The sequence below is a fragment of the Salvia splendens genome, chromosome 19 (genome assembly GCF_004379255.2).
Source record: "Salvia splendens isolate huo1 chromosome 19, SspV2, whole genome shotgun sequence".
Taxonomy (NCBI): Eukaryota; Viridiplantae; Streptophyta; class Magnoliopsida; order Lamiales; family Lamiaceae; genus Salvia; species Salvia splendens.
This window is the reverse complement of record NC_056050.1, coordinates 4,521,924-4,540,174: the sequence shown is the minus strand read 5'-3', so window position 1 is coordinate 4,540,174 and position 18,251 is coordinate 4,521,924. Positions and strand designations below refer to the sequence as shown.

Here is an 18,251-nt window from a genome sequence, read left to right as displayed (position 1 = left end):
TTGTTTTGTAATGTTAATACTTGTGCTTCAATTATTTATAAGTTTAGTTTATAATGATTCTGAATATATTTGCAGAAAATTATTAATAATGAGGAAAACAATCCGATCTTCGACAATTTATCTCCAAAAAGATAAAATCTCGTGACATAAGCTCTCCGACTTCTAGCTTTCGAGCCGCAAACCCTCCTGCTTCAAACTCTGCAGCAAATCCTCCAGCTTCAAACACTCCAGCTTTAAGCACTCCTGCTTTAATTGATAATGTGTCTCCTTCAAATGCTAGTGTGCCATCTCGCGAGAAAGAATTGATTTATGATGTTGAATACGTTCCTCAAGATCCTGGGAAAAGAAAAGACATAATGGAGTATCCTCCACATGAGCGAGATGCAGTTAGAAGAGCCTATATTCTTAGAAAACCTTGTCAGCCAAAAAATCATAAATTTCCTCAAAAAGAAATTGGAGGTTCACGTTAATTTATGACTTCATGGTATGATAAATGGGATTGGCTTGAATATAGCATGGAAGAAGATGCTGCATTTTGTTTTGTTTGCTACTTGTTCAAGAATGAAGTTGGACTTAATGCGGGGGGAGACGCGTTTGTGAATAAAGGATTTAAGTCATGGAATAAGCCAGATAGATTTATTAAACATATTGGTGGGTCAGAAGTGCTCATAATCGTGCTTATGAGAAATATGTGAACCTAAGGGATTGCAAAAAAAATCGATTCTTGTTTCTTTAGATAATGTCAGTGATGTGATTAAAAGAGAGTATGATATTCGCTTGAGGGCTTCAATTTCTTGTTTACGTTATCTATTGCGACAAGGCTTGGCATTTCGTGGGCATAGAGAAAGTGAAGAATCCCTTAACAGGGGAAATTTTCTTGAACTCTTGAAATGGTTGAGGACACATAATGATATTATTTCAAAAGTGACTATGGAAAATGCACCTGGAAATTGTCAATTGATATCTCCAATTATTCAAAAGGATATTATCAATTGTTGTGCTAAAGAAACAACTAAGCGAATTGTGGATGATCTTGGTGAGGATTGCTTTGCTATATTAGCCGATGAATCAAGCGATGTGTTGCAAAAGGAACAATTAGCCCTTTGCATGCACTATGTTGAAAAAAAAAGTGGAAATGTAGTTGAACGATTCATTGGTCTTGTGCATGTCGCTGATACAACAGCTTTGTCTCTTAGAAGTGCAATTTTGACTTTGCTTTCTGAACATTCACTGAGTCCATCTAATATTCGAGGACAAGGATATGGTGGGGCTAGTAACATGAAGGGTGAGATACATGGACTTAAGACTTTGATTATGGAAGATACTCCAAGTGCTTACTGCATCCACTGCTTTGCGCATTAGCTTCAACTAACTCTTGTAGCCATTTCCAAAAGGAACGATGAGTGTATTTGGCTTTTTGATACTATTGCAATTTTGTTGAACGTAATTGGAGTTACTTGTAAGAGAAGGGAAATGATTCGTGAAATTCAAGCACAAAAAATCGCTAAAGCCTTAGAGAATGACGAACTTGAAACAGGGACGGGGTTGAAACAAGGACGGGGTTTGAAAAGGCCTGGAGACACTCGTTGGAGTTCTCACTACAAGACTCTTTTGAATATCATGGACTTGTTTTCTGCAATTTTTAACGTTCTAGTGATAATTGGGAAGAAGGGTTCTTCAGATGATAAGGCAAAAGCTCTAGGCGTTTTATACTCAATAGAGTCATTTGATTTTAATTTTATGGCACAGCTAATGACCACTATATTTGGGTACACTAATGATTTGTGTCTTGCTTTACAAAGAAGGGATCAAGATATTATTAATGCTATGAGGCTCGTCACTTTAACCAAGGACCAGTTACAGAAAATGAGGGATGTCAGATGGGAGATTCAACTGAATAAGGTAATCTCAATTTGCAACAATCTTGGCATTGTTGTTCCAGATATGGAAGCTCAATATATCCCTCAAGGAAGATCAAAGCGTTTTGTTCAAGATGTTTGTATCTCCATCATTTTCGGGTTGATGTGTTTATGAAGGTAATTGATTTATTACTTCAAGAACTTGATAACCGATTTGATGATGTCAATATGGAGTTGATTAGGTGCATGGCTTGCTTCAATCCTAAAGATAACTTCTCTTCTTTTGACAAGGAAAATGTACTTAAACTTGCCACTTTTTATCCTTCCGACTTTTCAAACTGTGAATTGATGGCTATTGAGTGCCAACTTGATATATTCATCGAAGATATGAAAAATGATAGTGACTTTCAAAATTTACAAGATATTGGTTCTCTTCTGATGAAACTTGTTGAAACAAAGAGAGATGTCGCTTATCCTCATGTGTTTTTGCTTATAAAGTTGATTTTGATTCTTCCGGTTGCTACTGCAAGTGTAGAGAGAGTGTTTTCCGGAATGACGTTTGTGAAGAATAAGTTGCGAAATAGGATTGGTGATCAATCTTTGAATGATTGTTTGGTCACTTTCATTGAGAAAGATATATTTCTATATGTTTCTGATGACGCTGTAGTCAAACGTTTTGAAGAAATGAAGACACGTCGAAAAATAAACTAGATGTTATGTATTTTTCTTTTATATTTTGAATTGTATAGATTTAAAACTAAACATTGTTTCAGAATACTATAGTATTTTCATTAGTTTTTTTTGTCATGTTATATATTTATTTATTCATACCCCCAGATCAAAAATCCGTAAAGAAAAAGACCACTCCGTCACTTGAGCATATGCTACAAGCAAAGATGTCGATACAAGAAGACAAGAAGTTTGAGCCTGGGACATCACGTGGCGGATACAACCGAGGTCGAGGCCGAGGAGGACGCAAACAGAATTACCAAAATCAAGGAGGACGTGGCCAGAATTATCAAAATGAGGGAGGACGTCAATATTTCACCTATCGAGGCAGAGGTCGAAATTCTTATGGACAAGGAGGACGAGGAAGAAGGCAATACAGAGGCGGTTATTCTCAAACATATAATCAACCAGGGTTTGATAAAGCAAATGTTGAGTGCTATACTTGTCACGAATTCGGACATTACAGCTATGAGTGTCCAACACCCAGAAATACCAGGTCCAATCAACAAGTCAATTATGCCGAAGGTGGAGACAATAATGAACAGGTAATTTCAACCTCTCTTTTTACTCATAAAGGACTTGAAGGTGATCAGTGCAGCACGTGGTACTTGGATACTGGAGCTAGTAACCACATGTGCGGGAACAAGGAACTCTTTGTGGAGCTGAAGGAGACATCTTATGGGGATGTTACTTTTGGAGATTCCTCAAAAGTTGCGGTGCAAGGAAAAGGTAATATCTTGATTAAACTTAAGAATAGAAATCATGGTTTTATATATGACGTCTATTATGTGCCTGCCATGAAGAGCAATATTTTGAGTCTTGGTCAATTGCTGGAGAAAGGATTTGATGTTAATATCAAGAATTCTTATTTGTCTATCAATGATGCTCGTGGTAATTTGGTTGCCTCTGTGAAGATGTTCAAAAGTAGATTATTTGCATTGAATATGAAACATGATATGTTGAAGTGCATGAATGTAATTGTTAAAGATGAATCGTGGTTATGGCATTTGCGTCTTGGACATCTGAATTTTGGTGGTTTGAAGCTTCTGTCTTCAAAGAATATGGTGAAAGGCTTGCCGCATATTGATCATCCTGAAGAAGTTTGTGAAGGATGCATACTGGGAAAACATCACAGGCCAAGTTTCTCAAAAGAAATGAGATGGAGAGCATCCCACCCGTTGGAGATCGTTCATACTGACGTTTGTGGTCCCCTAAAGCCTATTTCTACCGGAGGTAATCAATATTTTCTAACTTTCATTGATGATTATTCCAGAAATACTTGGGTGTATTTCTTGAAAAGGAAATCTGAGGTGTTTGATATTTTCAAAGAGTTCAAAATCCTTGTTGAAAGGCAGAGTGGGAACTATATTAAAGTTCTCAGATCCGACCAAGGAGGCAAGTTCACATCCGATCTGTTCGAAAAGTTTTACAAGGATCATGGAATCGTTCACCAACTTACACCTGCATGTACTCCTCAATTGAATGGTGTTGCTGAAAGGAAGAACCAAACAATTCTTGATATGGCGAGGAGTATGATCAAAGGGAAGGACTTACCCCGAGAATTCTGGGCTGAAGCTGTCGCAACATCAGTATATCTCCTAAACCAGTGTCCCACTAAAAGTGCTCGCAACATGACGCCCGAAGAAGCATGGAGCTCGTTCAAGCTCAGTGTTGCACACCTGAGAGTTTTTGGCTGCATTGCTTATGCCAAAATTCCTGAAGCTCGAAGAATGAAGCTAGATGATAAAGGCGAAAAGTGTATCTTCATGGGATATGGAGATCGAGTAATGGGTTACAAATTGTATAACCCACTCACGAAGAAGGTGATCATAAGCCGCGATGTGGTGTTTGAAGAAGATCAAACATGGAGCTGGGAGGATAAGAAAGCTGCAAGCTCGTCAGAAACTGTACCTGATCAGCAAAAAGATACACGTGAAGTTGAAGAACCTGATTCACCAACTTCGTCTCAAGGTCCAGTCGGAAGGCCTAGAAGAATGCGCAGTCTAAATGATATATATGAAGCTACCGAAGAAGTTGATGAAGCTGTGGAGGAAAATGTGAATCTTATTTGTTTTTATATGGATGTTGATCCTATTCCTTATGCAGATGCTGCGCAAGACATGAAATGGAAGATTGCAATGGATGAAGAAATCAATGTGATCGAGAAAAATGATACTTGGTCGTTGACAACACCGCCAGAAGGCCGAAAAGCAATTGGTGTGAAATAGGTGTTCAAAACAAAGAAAAATGCCAATGGTGAAGTACAAAGGTACAAAGCGAGGTTAGTGGCGAAAGGATACAAGCATAAGGCCGTAATTGATTATAGTGAAGTCTTCGCTCCTGTTGCTCGTCTTGAGACAATCAGATTGTTTATCTCGCTGGCTGCCCAACACAATTGGAAGATCTATCCACTCGATTTCAAGTCGGCTTTCCTAAATGGTTTTCTTGAAGAAGAAATTTACGTGGAGCAACCTAAAGGTTATGTGAAATGAGGAGCTGAAGATAAAGTTTACAGATTGAAGAAAGCTTTGTACGGGCTCAAGCAAGCTCCACGCGCACGGAATTCCAGAATTAATGAGTATTTTCTGAAGAATGACTTTGGGAAGTGCCATTTCGAACATGCTCTATACTTGAAGAAAGATGATGCAGGTAACATGTTATTTGTTTGCCTATATGTTGATGATCTAATCTTTACTGGAAATTGTGAAGCAATGTTTCATAAATTCAAGAAGAGCATGATCAAGGAGTTCGAGATGACGGACATTGGTTTGATGGCACATTTTCTGGGAATCGAGGTAGTGCAAAATGAAGATGAGATATTTATCTCTCAAAGCTCTTTTGCAAAACAAATCTTGGAGAAATTCAAAATGGAGTCCTGCAATCCTGTTAACACTCCCGTGGCGATCGGTCAAGAATTAAGGAAGCATGATGGTGAAGCAGAGGTGGATCCAACTTACTTCAAAAGCCTCGTTGGAAGTCTACGATATCTAACGTGCACTAGGCCTGATATTCTCTATGGAGTTGGATTAATCAGCAGATACATGGAAACGCCGTCACAGTCTCATTTGAATGCAGCCAAGAGGATTTTGCACTATATTAAAGGTACGCTGAACGAAGGTATACTTTATCCCTCTAATCAAGAAGTTAAGCTCGTTGGTTATTCGGATAGCGATTGGGGAAGAGACTTGGATGAAAGAAAGAGCACTACCGGCTACTGTTTTTATATTGGAGATGATGTCTTTACTTGGTCGACAAAGAAGCAAGCGATAGTGACACTCTCAACATGTGAAGTCGAGTATGTTGCAGCAAGTTCAACGGTGTGCCATTGCATTTGGTTGAGAAATTTATTAACTTTTCTGGGATTCGCACAACAAGGCCCGACGGAGATACGTGTTGATAATAAGTCTGCAATAGCACTTGCAAAGAATCCAGTGTTCCACGAAAGAAGTAAGCATACTGATACTCGTTATTCGGGAGCACGTGAACCAAAATGATGTGGAGTTAGTGTACTGCAAGTCACAGGATCAAATTGCAGACATAGTTATGAAGCCACTGAAGCAGGATGTCTTTAGAAAATGGAAATTTATGCTCTGCATGAAGACCTTGAAGAATTGAGCTTAAGGGGGATGTTGAAATTATTAAACTAAATTTCTTCACATTTAAGAAATGATGATGAAGGTGCTGCATCACCACCTTATCATAGTAGTGTAATCTTTGGAATACTTTATGGTCATGAGGATGCCACGATCTATCTACCTCATTAACATCTATTAGGCGGTGTAGCTAGTGGACTACATTTGTTTTCTTCCTAATTAAGCTAATGAAGCCACGTTATGTTGATGTGTATTGTAGCTAGCAATAGTTGACTAGTTTTGAATCTGTATAAATAGGGGTAGAAGTAGTTCAATGTAATCAATTAAGAAAAGAAGTTAGAATTGTGAGTGAGATAGAGAAATAGCCGTAGCTCAAAGTGAAAAAGAGAGAAGAAAGCTTTGAAGTGCTGAAGCACTCTTTGTTCGAGTGTATTTTGTAATCCATTTTGTGAGAAGCATATTAATACTTATCCTCCATATTTCATCCTTGCTGAGTGTTCTTATATTTTTGTGTGTTAAATATCCAACAGAGGGAACCTTCCGAGTTATTTCCATTGATTCTGATGACTTCTTATCGAGTAGCTGCGATATATTGACTTCAGAAAAATACAAGAAAGATGATAAAAATAAATCAAAAGATATGACAGAATATTAATCCAACACAAGAAATCGTTGTGATAGATCGAAAATTGGAGATGACTTATCTATATGTTCTCTAGTTAGATAAAAAGATTACAAAATATTCAAAGACATTAAAATAAATGGTGACCAAAATGAACTGAATAATCCAAAGTATTTATTCTTTTTGCTAAAATATTTCATGATGATTAGCTTCCTTTACACTTAACATCAGTAATCATATATTCATATATATATTATTTGAGAATCCAAAAAGGATGACCAACATATATTAATCATTGATAGCTATTTTTAAGCATCCACTATTTAATTCACTCTCTTTTTTTCTCCTTTAAAATATGGACTTCCATGCAGGGACCCAATGAGAAGTGCGATTGGTCAATGGAATTTTAGAAAAAGTTTGTGGGTAATTTTGTAATTAACATATCACCTTTTAATATAAAATATATTTCTAGTTCATAAATAAATAAATAATCCAATGATGGATCCTTTTTTAACTTTATATTTATATTATTTTGAGACAAATACTATACAAAATTTCATCTCCTATTTCAAGCAATAATGACGGAGTCATATGGCTTTAGGGGGCCTTTTTTGAGGGTGTATAAGTAAATTGTAGTATATTTGATAATTAGGTTGTATTAACAATATATTTTTTTGTTATGTTGAGGAAGGTGAATTATGGAGGGTATAGAGTAGTATAAAACACCAAATCCAAAGGCACATTTCTCACCACTAAGCTGATCGATGAACTTCAACAATGCTTAGAAGTTAAAACTAGTAATAAGGAAACATGTTGTGTCTGTGAGTTGGTATATTAATATTTTAAGTCTACTATGATAGATACTTTAAATTTCTATTAAACTCTATCTGAGAACTGTTCTGCTGCACGTCTTGTGTGAGCGCCTCTGATCTAACGTAGGTGAGAGAGTGAGACACGTTCATATTTTTATTTCTCTACCTTTTAGATTTCAGAATTTTGAGTATCTTTCTTCCTCTTTGGATTTTTCTGCATCGCAATTTGTGAATGCCCAGGGGTTGGCGACCTTCGCAGATCTGCAGACATAAACTTTGTCTTCACGGTGGGGGAGTTCAACGGCAGCATGATCAGCGGAATAGGCTGTAATCCCGTGGGAAATCCGGAGAGGGATCTGGTGGTGGCAGCACTTGGTTTTTTGGTGAATGCTTTTCCTCAATTTAATGAAAAGGAAGGAGGGGTGTGCGGTGGGGTGGATTTTATGTTTGGTGTAATTTTTCAAGAATATAGTCTTGGAAGATATGTAGTGAATCATAATAATTTCTCTTCTTCTGATTACCTTAGACACCAAAATGTCATCTTTGAGAGTTGAATATTAAGAAATTAAAAGGGACTTTGATTTCAATATCTAATCTATGGCCTTTTCATCTTAGGAGGGGTTTAATCTATTAAAACGACCGATTTAGCAACTCTAGAGACACTAAGCAAGGAGATCGATTGGATACTTTGTTGTGGTGCATCAGATCCTAGAATTTTGCATTCTTTTCATTTTACCTTCCACATCATATTTAATTGCTCTTGTTTATTTTATTATTCTTGTTTTATTTAATTTGATTTTACTTTTGTTGAAGTAGCATAATTAGAATTCAAAATCCAAATTTGATATGTACATGTAGATATTAGTTGAAATTGGTTCATGGTACTTAAGTTGATACTATAGTCTCTGCGAAATACGGTACTCTTATTTGTCATTACTACATTAGCTCGTACACTTGTGGAATAAGTTTAGTACTCCCCCCCTACTCCAGGCTAAGATAGACATATTTCCTAGTTGCCACTTAATTTTAGGAGTTGTTAGTTAATGTATTTAATTGGAGAGAGAAAAGGTAGGTATGATATTAATTAGAGAAAGAAAGAGAGTTAAAAATAATCGAAAAAAGAAAAAGTGGTTGAGTGTATTAATTGGTGAGAAAAAGTTTCCAAAAAAAATACTTCCTCCATCCTAATAAATATAAAACGTTTGCTTTTCGGAACGAGATTTTTGGTAGTATTGTTTTATGAGATAAAAAAGAGTGAGTAAAGTAGGAGAGAGGGAAAAGTAGAGATAAAGTTATTTCTATTTTAGAAAATGTTTCATTTTTAATGGGATAGAGAGAGTAAATTTTTAGGACAAACTAAAAGGGAAATCAGCTTAGCTGCGACAGAGAGAGTAGTAAATAAAAGTGAGTCACTGTTCCGCAAAAAGGATGGAACATTTGAATTTTTGTAGACTAGAGAGCCTTGAATGTAGCCACGACCCTGGATCATTTCCTTATTCCTACAATGGACGAGCTTTTTGATGAGTTACATGCAGCGAGAGTATTTTCAAAGCTTGACTTACGCTCTAGTTACAACCAAATCCGTATGAATAAGGACGATATTCACAAGACGACCTTCCAAATACACTATGACCACTACCAGAAGTCTTAGCAAAACATACGTAGGAGTGGCTAACCGATTTGTTGGTTATCCTTTAACAACAAAAAACGTGAGAAGTCTTAGCACTATAATAATCCCAAGTGATAATTGTTAGTTGATGCCCAAAGCATATATTACGATTTCGAAGCCAAAATTTGTGAACAGTAAACACACACTTCAATGTCCCGTCACTTCCATACTATATATGTGGATAAGGAAGCAAAGGATTGTAGGAAGCAAACTTCTATGAGTCTTCAACTTACGACATAACTAAGAAAGTTGAACATAACATGCAAATAAATGTGAGAAAACAACAATAGTTACAATACCCATTATTTTATCAAAGACTCAACCTTGTTATCTTCTTCTTCTTTGTGGTGCCACGTTGCTTCTACGGCTTCTCATCTTAATCCTGTAAAATCTGTAGATCCATTCCAACAATCATTTAGGCCTTCCATACCCAAGAATCACACAACCGACTACGAATCAACATCCATAACTAGAAACAACAGCCTGCCAACCGAATCCCTCTAGAATACCATAATCATCATCCTCTTGCAGCATCACTGGAGGCGAAGGCTCTTCACATGTTCGTGATAAAGGAATTCCACATAGTCCAGAATTCCCAACATATGATGTATTTTCGAATGTGGAAAACTGGCCACTGGATTGAGGAATCTTCCCTGAAATATTTATCACAGAAAGAAATGTGAGTTTTGTTAGCTCTGTTGGAATTTCCCCTTCCAAACGGTTTGAGGACAGGTCCAACGACTCGAGTTCCGTAATGTTTCCAAGAGATGCAGGTATACCTCCTGTGAGGCAATTGTGAGACAGATTCAGATATATCAAGGAATTCAATTTTCCTATGGAGTTTCAGAACTCTTATATTCTCGATCAAAACCTTTCACTGTTAATGTCATTGTTATTGTCAATGAATCTATATATAATTGAGACACATCTTGTTCTCCTTGATGATTCTCTTGTACATCAATCATCCCTTTGAAATTCCTCAAATATTCATGGGGGAGATTGCCAGTAAATGCATTACGAGATACATCAAAAACTTGCAGCATGGGGAATGGAAGATTAGCCTTGGAATTGTGAGAAGAAATGGAACCACTAAAGTTGTTGGATCTCAATATGAGGACGCGAAGATCAGTGAGGTTCCCGGTCCAAACTGGAAAGGTGTCTTGTATTCTGTTGTTTCCAATATCAAGAACCTGCAGACTTGGACAATTGGAAAAGGAATGAGGTAATGCTCCTTCCAACTTATTACCATTCAAGTTGAGTGATATAAGACTACAATCCTTTGGAAATATAGTCGGAATGATTCCATGAAAGTGGTTCCTGTTTCAATTCAAGACCTCCAAATAATGCAACCTGCCTATTGATTTGGGAACAGAGACTGAAAACTTATTGCTGGATAGATCCAGAGTAGTCAAGCCTCTGACGTTCCACAAAGATTCGGGGATGGATTCATTGAACGTATTGTTCGACAAATTTAGGTCTACAAGTGACTCTGATACGAGATATCTCTATGAATATTCCCTCTACCCTATTATTTAGTTAATTAGTGATTTGCCATATCTTTCCATATATTTTTAGTATCTTTATTTCTTATTCCCTAAGTCAGAGTAGTCTTATAAATAGGAGATATTGTATTCTTCTATTCCATTCAAGAAATATCAATTTATCTTTTATCGTCACTTTATCTTTTATCGTCTTCTTTATTTTCTCGCAACCCTAGTTTGGAGCTGATCCCGGGGAAAGCCCGAGACGTCCACTTTTATCCCTCCGTCGTCGGTCTCTCGTCGTCGTCGGAATCTTGTTAAGGGAACTTTCCCCGGGATCAGCTCCGAACTAGGATTGCGAAATAATTAAAGAAGACGAAAAAGATAGGAAAAATATGTTATTTCATTGATTGCTTGAGAAGGATACAAATACTCCTATTTATAAGACTAGTCTAACTTAATGAGCAAGAAAATAAAGATCGCAAGAGATATAAAAATATGGAAAAGATATGCTAAATCAATAATATATGAAATAATAGAGATATATGGATATTCGTAGAGATATTCTCGTATCAACTCCCACACGGTTAAAATCCACCTTGTCCTCAAGGTGGAACCACGAAACAAAGAAGAGAGTAGCTAAAAACATAAGCTAGGTGAGATTATATCTCCTCCGGGATCAAATGGGCAGGAGTGTCGTCTTGGAATAAATGCAACACCATTGGTGACCATTACCATTTTCTCACTTTGAATCAGATTCAATGTGGAACAGAAAGAGATGTCTTCCTTTGAAAATCCAACTCCCCCTATTGGAGATGAATGATTAACCAATTCTTCCAATATCCCAAATGTGAAACAATGAGCTCTCAACAACTCATTCCGCTCAACTTGGTCACGACTACTGCACTTCTCTCCTCTCACTCGAGCAAACACCAAAATAGCAAAATATCGAACCTTCTCTTCATCGTCTAACAAAGCCTCTTCAACTCCAAATATATTGGGGCTGCACGGAGGAGCTGGCGGGGGCAGAGTCAAGGACGGAGCAGCGGCGGCAGCGGGCAGTGGTGCGGCTGAGCAGCAATGGCTCGTCGGGCTCGTCGAGCTCCAGCAAGAGTGTGAGTGCTGCGGTGGTGGCGGTGGAACAATAGGCGAAGCAAGTTGAGAGTACTTCTCAATATGCACCGGACCAATTTCTTCAGCCAGCACAAAGGCAAGTGATGAACACCCAAGCCCTTCTGATGGTGGAGCCGGTACTTCCTCATCGACTACCTTTTCTGCTTCCTCAACATACTTGAAATTAGCTACCTCAAAAGCTTGGAGAAATCCATCCTTCTCTTCTACATCTAGCAAGACTTCTTCCGCTCCAACTTGATCTCTGAAATCTGGGCTGCGCGGCAGGGAGATCGGGGCTGGTGGTGGAGGCGTAGTGACTGATACAGCCGCAAACGGCTGTGTGAACAGCAAGGGACCCTCCAGCGGGCGTGAGTGTCCGCGGCTGTGCGGTGGCTCCGGATCCGGTTGCAGCGTATGGCGTGAGGATTGGCGGCGATCATACTCGTCCATGCGAGTCTGTAGCCGAGCCATACGCGCCAGAATATGCTCGATCATCACCTTAATCGGATCGAGGGAGGACGCCGGATCTGAAATTGAGGGCAGCGAGTCTGTGCGCCCAACTCCGACGTGAAAATCAGACATGGTGAGTTCAACAATGAAAGCACCAATTGTTAAGGGATAAGTTCCCTTAACAAGATTCCGACGACGACGAGAGACCGACGACGGAGGGATAAAAGTGGACGTCTCGGGCATTCCCCGGGATCAGCTCCAAACTAGGGTTGCGAGAAAATAAAGAAGACGATAAAAGATAAAGTGACGATAAAAGATAAATTGATATTTCTCGAATGGAATAGAAGACTACAATATCTCCTATTTATAAGACTACTCTGACTTAGGGAATAAGAAATAAAGATACTAAAAATATATGGAAAGATATGGCAAATCACTAATTAACTAAATAATAGGGTAGAGGGAATATGTTAAGGGATAAGTTCCCTTAACAAGATTCCGACGACGACGAGAGACCGACGATGGAGGGATAAAAGTGGACGTCTCGGGCTTTCCCCGGGATCAGCTCCAAACTAGGGTTGCGAGAAAATAAAGAAGACGATAAAAGATAAAGTGACGATAAAAGATAAATTGATATTTCTTGAATGGAATAGAAGAATACAATATCTCCTATTTATAAGACTACTCTGACTTAGGGAATAAGAAATAAAGATACTAAAAATATATGGAAAGATATGGCAAATCACTAATTAACTAAATAATAGGGTAGAGGGAATATTCATAGAGATATCTCGTATCAACTCCCCCGCGGTTAAAATCCACCTTGTCCTCAAGGTGGGAACCACGACACAATGAAGAGCATCACGAACAAAAGCTTTGGGGAGCTATTCCCTCCTGGATCAAACGCACACCGAATAGGGAAGCGTCTCCCTTCCTCATCCCTATCAAAAATCATCAAAGGAGGACCAATGTGATTATCAAAATTCAGCGCTAAAATGGATAGGTTGTCAACCCGTCCAAGAACACTCAAATATAGTTTGTCATTGTGTGGCGGGATCAACCGTGCATCACCGTCGAGCAATGTTGGTCGATGATTCATTCCTGCAACATCACCCAATAATTCCAGCGATGCGTTGTCCACAATGGAATCACCCAAATCAATCTGTGATTGGAGAATCTTGATTCGAGAAGCATTCAATTGTCGGGAGCACTCAACCTCTATGCAACCTTGCACCGGTTTCTCTTTGCATGCGGAATCCGGACTGGATTTCTCCATCTTCTCAACTGTTTCAACTCTACCAAAACCAGCTAAAGAATCGAGAATATTTTTGGTAGAATCAGCAAAGCCTTCCTTAACTCGATCACAATCAAGAATCAACGGCGGCGGCAGCGGCTGGTAGGTTTTTGGATGAGGCACCTGCGAGTAATTTTGGCGGGGTAGGGCTGCTGTTAGCAGTGGCTGCTGGGAGGAAAGTTTTGGAGGCTGGTGGTAGTCGTGTGACGGTGGCGGCTGAGTGTGGAAGTTGTGCTGCAGTGGTGGTGGCGGTGGGGCAAGAGTAGGCAGCAGCGCAGCTGAGCGACAGTGACTCGGCAGTGGCGGTGATGGTAAATGCAGCGGAAGGTCAGGGAGGGGGAGCTGACGTGATGGGGAATTCTCCAGCTGCCACGGATAATATCCCGAGGAGCAATTTATAGGCTGCACAAGTGATTCTGAGTCTGTATATGGCAGCCGCGGGGGCTGGGAGTCAGGCTGCTCTCGGTGGTCTCCGGTGTAGGGAATTTGCAGTGGCGCGTATGAATCGATGTAGGTGTAGGACGGCTGCTCAAAGGCCGGTGTTGGCGGGTACCAACAGGACGGTCCCGGCGGGTCCCAGCTGGTAGGCAGCCGTGGTGGAGGTTGATCATAACCCGGGTATCCCTGCTGCCTTGGTGGATTGTACGCGTATGGGTAGGGTTCTGGAGCATAAGTTGGCGTTTGTTGATATCCATAAGACAGATTGCCGCAGTCAGGAAGGTCCCAGCAGGTTGTACGTCGTGGGTGAACGGGCTGCGGCGGCTGGTTCCAACATTGCTTATCATACGTGTGAGATAGTAGACGTCGTCGCCGGAATCTTGTTAAGGGAGTGCACCCTTAACAGAATATTCATAGAGATATCTCGTATCAGACTCACATCCGCCAATTGATTCAGGAATAGAACCTGAAAACTTGTTAGAGGATAAGTCTAACACGTTAATAGCCTTCAACCTTCCAATATACTGAAGTTGACCACTCATATTGTTCGAAGACAAGTCCAAAAATATGAGGTCTGCAAGACCAAAGATTTCCGAAGGGAGAGTGGAACTCAGCTTGTTCGAGTTCATTGTGACCATTCTTAGAGATTTAACTTCCCCCAAACATTCTGGTATCGGGCCTACAAGCATTTTGGCATGCAAGACCAAGTTCGACAATTTACTCATTAGACAAAGATCACGAGGGATATATCCGCCCAGCCGGTTATTGTAGAGGTTTAACTTCCCCAGTTGCTTCAACTTCCCCATTGTTGCCGGGATGAATCCTGTGAGATTATTCGTAGATAAATCCAAAGTTTGTAAATTGCTCAAATTTCCAAAAGCAGAAGGAATAACTCCCAACTGAAGGCAGGACACCATTCATCCGCGGATGATCTGATAACTCTAAGTACTTGAAATTTGGGCAGTTAGTTAGTGAATAGAGAAATGTGAGTTCTTGAACCGCAGAGTCAGCTCCCGTCAGATTATTTTCCCAAAGTCGAAGGGCTTTGAGGGACCTTAAGTTATCAAAGTGGGGAATGGAGCCAGTGAATGAGTTTTGATTCAACTGCAACCAAGTAAGCATGGAAGCATTGCTGATAGTGGCTGGGATTTCTCCGGTGAATCCATTGGAAGATAAATGTAGCTCTTGGAGATTGACAAGTGAGAGGCCTATGTTTGGAGGAAGACTGCCGGATAGTTGATTGAATTGAAGAGATAATACCTCCAATGTTGAGAGATTAAATGTGGAATATGGGATTGAACCAATCAAAGCATTCATGTATGCTTGAATAAGTGTGATGTTTTTAAGATTACCAAGCTCTTACGGTAGTTCACCTTTCATCAAGTAATTCATATTCAGTAACAAATTTCATTAACATATAATGAACTTGCAGGCTTTAATATTTTCTTTTTAAATGTATATCATGTCATGGTAATATATAGGGGTGGGTCGGTATGGTATAAAATGTACCAAAAGTACCATACCGTAACCGTATCAAAAATATCGGTATGAAGAAAATATCATACCGATATCGTTCCAAATATTTCAGTAATGCCAAATTTCGGCACACTATACCGTTATAGTATCGATACTAATATACATACCTGTCAACTTGTTGGAATCAATGTATAACGTTCTCAGCACAGTAAGGTTCCTAATTTGCTTTGGTATGTTACCTAAATTGCATATAACATTTTTTAGTAAAAGAGCATGTGATGAAGTCTAGTAAAATAGTAGTACTCCCTCCGTTCCAACTAAGTTGGGGCAAAACTTTTAGATACAGATATTAAGAAATTGTGTTAAATGGATCAAATGGAAAAGAAATAAAATTGGAGAGAGAAATAAAGTACTCCCTTCGTCCCAACTAAGTCGAGTCAAAACTTTTGGACACGGAAATTAAGAAATTGTGTTGAAAAGTAAGAGAGAGAAATAAGGTAGTAAAGATAAAAGGAGAGTAGTAGGTGATCAAGTAAATTAAGGGTGATTGGATGTTTTGTTTTTGGACAAAAAAAAAAGAAATTACTCAACTTAATTCGGACAACCCTATAAGGGATACGATTCAACTTAATTGGACGGATGGAGTAGGAAAGATAAGAGAGAGTAAAGTAGGTGATCGAATAAAGTAATAGTGGTAAGATGTTTTGTTTTTAATTAAAAAAAAACGAAAACGACTCAACTAAAAGGGACTACAGTAGGAATGTGGAAATTGAGTTGGTTTGTTTTCAGTTATATCTTGTTATTTTCATGGGCAATATTTGAAGACGTTAGTAATGGGTTTAAAAGGTTATAAGATGTCGATAAAAGTACAATCTAATTAATAATCAAACACCAAAACTTATGTGCAAACATGTTTAATTGATAATAAAATACTGTATTAAAAAAACCAGAAAAAAAGGAAATAACTCAAAAAAAAAGGAAATGACAACTTAGTTGAGACATCACGAAAAAAGAATACGACCTAACTTAGTTGGGCCGGAGGAAGTATGAGTTATTGTTTTAAATAAAAATCATTCAAGAAAAGATGATGGTCCTGGCGCACACATTGCACGCTAGCCCACACGGTCTTTGTGGTTTTTCTTCTCTCCTTATAGTTTACTGATATTTTTCTCCTTTAGTCAACATGTTAATTTTACCTGTCAAATTGTTTTTATTAAATTTTAGATGCTGCAAGGAGGTGAGATATCCAATTTCTTTGGGTATGCCACCTACAAATACAAGTACAACATGGTTAGCCATTTAGAAGACTTCCAAAATATAACATCTACATATAACAGATATATACTTTCAAGTGGTTAATTAATTACCCATCAAGTTGTTGCTGTCAAGATACAATATTTGAAGCCTGGTTAAACTGTTGAAAATGGGGATACATCTAGTAAGAATGTTGTTACCAAGGTACACACGTTCCAGAGAAGAAATGTTGAAGATAGAAGAAGGAATTTCTCCTGCTCAATTAGCATCATTATAACAAAAGGTTAGTGAATATTCCAAGAAACATAACTAAACATGATAACTAATTCATATAAGAAGAGATGATGATAACTTCCAAATGGTTAGAATACATGCTTAATAAAGTAAGCTTCGTCAAGTTTCCGATTTCAGTTGGTATGTTGCCAGTGAGTTGGTTAGAGGATATTCGCAAATCTTCCATCTCTCCGCACTTGCATATACTCTTCGGGTATTTTCCATCAATTTTATTTCCGCTCAGAAGTAACATCTTGAGTTTCAGAGTATTGCTGCATATATCACTTGGGAGCTACCCGATAGGCTATTATACCTGAGGTTGATCTCTACCAACACAGACATGTTGGTGAAGTTGGCACTCGGTAGACCACCAACGAGCTGATTACTCGCTAAGTTCAACGTGTGCAGCCTTTGGATATTGGACAGCTCTGAGGGTATTGACATGTGATACTGTTGGAGCTCATGTCCAGAGACTGAAGGAACGTTAAGTTTTCAAGATGTGGAGGGATGGTTCTGTGGAGGAGGGAGCCGGAGAAATTGAGGGCCGTGACCCTTTGGTGGGCGAGGCCGCATGAGACGCCAGTCCACCTGCAGATGGAAGCGTTAGCGGACAAATTGCTGATCAGGATGGAATCGGACTCCAAATTGATTGCGTTTTTGAAGACGAGGAGAGCGTCTCGATCAGTAGTTGAGTTGGAAAACGGGAAGGAGGAGGTGATCAGTGTAACGCTGGTTAATGTCAAAAGCAAAAGAGCGAGAGAGAAGTGAGGGGAAGAGGTCTCCATTAGTAGCTTGAATCTTTCGAAAGCTCAAACGAAGATGAAGATGAAGACGAAGACAATCATTTAATTTCCAAATTTGGTTAGTGGAAACAAAAGAAAAAGCAATCTACTTTCCTAAAGCATCTTTGTGTACACATTATCTTTAACAAACTACTTTTAGTCTTTTAGCTTATGTCCCACAAGCATTATATCTTTGTTATGTTCTACTACTTTATTACTACTATATCAGTAAATCAATTTTACTTCTTCCTTGTTCACTTCCACAAAATTTAAGTTCAATACATAGGCAACAGTGTCAACTGACAGCCAGAGATGACACATGGCATCCAAAGTGGATGAAACGACGTCGTCTTGATTGAGATGGAAAGAAAAATATGAACTTCCATCTTATTGTAACAACGTCGTT

At 38.8% G+C, this 18,251-nt stretch overlaps 4 protein-coding genes across 10 annotated transcripts; 2 read left to right on the top strand and 2 right to left on the bottom strand.

Moving 5' to 3' along the window:
• Positions 1–930: 930 nt before the first annotated feature.
• On the top strand, positions 931–1,362 carry LOC121778886. Its single transcript, XM_042176278.1, has one exon. It carries the CDS (start codon positions 931–933, stop codon positions 1,360–1,362), a length of 432 nt encoding a protein of 143 aa, XP_042032212.1.
• A 111-nt stretch (positions 1,363–1,473) lies between these two features.
• On the top strand, positions 1,474–2,570 carry LOC121778885. Its single transcript, XM_042176277.1, has 2 exons — positions 1,474–1,902; positions 2,037–2,570. The coding sequence occupies exons 1-2, from the start codon at positions 1,474–1,476 to the stop codon at positions 2,568–2,570; spliced, it is 963 nt and encodes a 320-aa protein (XP_042032211.1).
• A 7,170-nt stretch (positions 2,571–9,740) lies between these two features.
• On the bottom strand, positions 9,741–10,327 carry LOC121778884 (receptor-like protein 9DC3). The gene is made up of 2 exons (XM_042176276.1): positions 10,156–10,327; positions 9,741–10,066 (listed from the first exon to the last, which is right to left on the bottom strand). Exons 1-2 carry the CDS (start codon positions 10,325–10,327, stop codon positions 9,741–9,743), a joined length of 498 nt encoding a protein of 165 aa, XP_042032210.1.
• A 934-nt stretch (positions 10,328–11,261) lies between these two features.
• Positions 11,262–18,035, bottom strand: LOC121779318 (LRR receptor-like serine/threonine-protein kinase RGI5). 7 transcript variants are annotated; one of them, XM_042176639.1, is made up of 5 exons: positions 17,166–18,035; positions 16,904–17,044; positions 16,733–16,804; positions 15,704–15,775; positions 12,633–15,433 (listed from the first exon to the last, which is right to left on the bottom strand). In XM_042176639.1, the coding sequence occupies exons 1-5, from the start codon at positions 17,314–17,316 to the stop codon at positions 15,420–15,422; spliced, it is 450 nt and encodes a 149-aa protein (XP_042032573.1). In that variant the 5' UTR covers positions 17,317–18,035; the 3' UTR covers positions 12,633–15,419. The 7 variants fall into 7 exon arrangements, with proteins under 7 accessions (XP_042032570.1, XP_042032568.1, XP_042032571.1 ...); XM_042176636.1 differs by having other exon boundaries at positions 11,262–15,433; positions 16,904–18,035; XM_042176634.1 differs by having other exon boundaries at positions 11,262–15,775; positions 17,162–18,035.
• Positions 18,036–18,251: the final 216 nt, after the last annotated feature.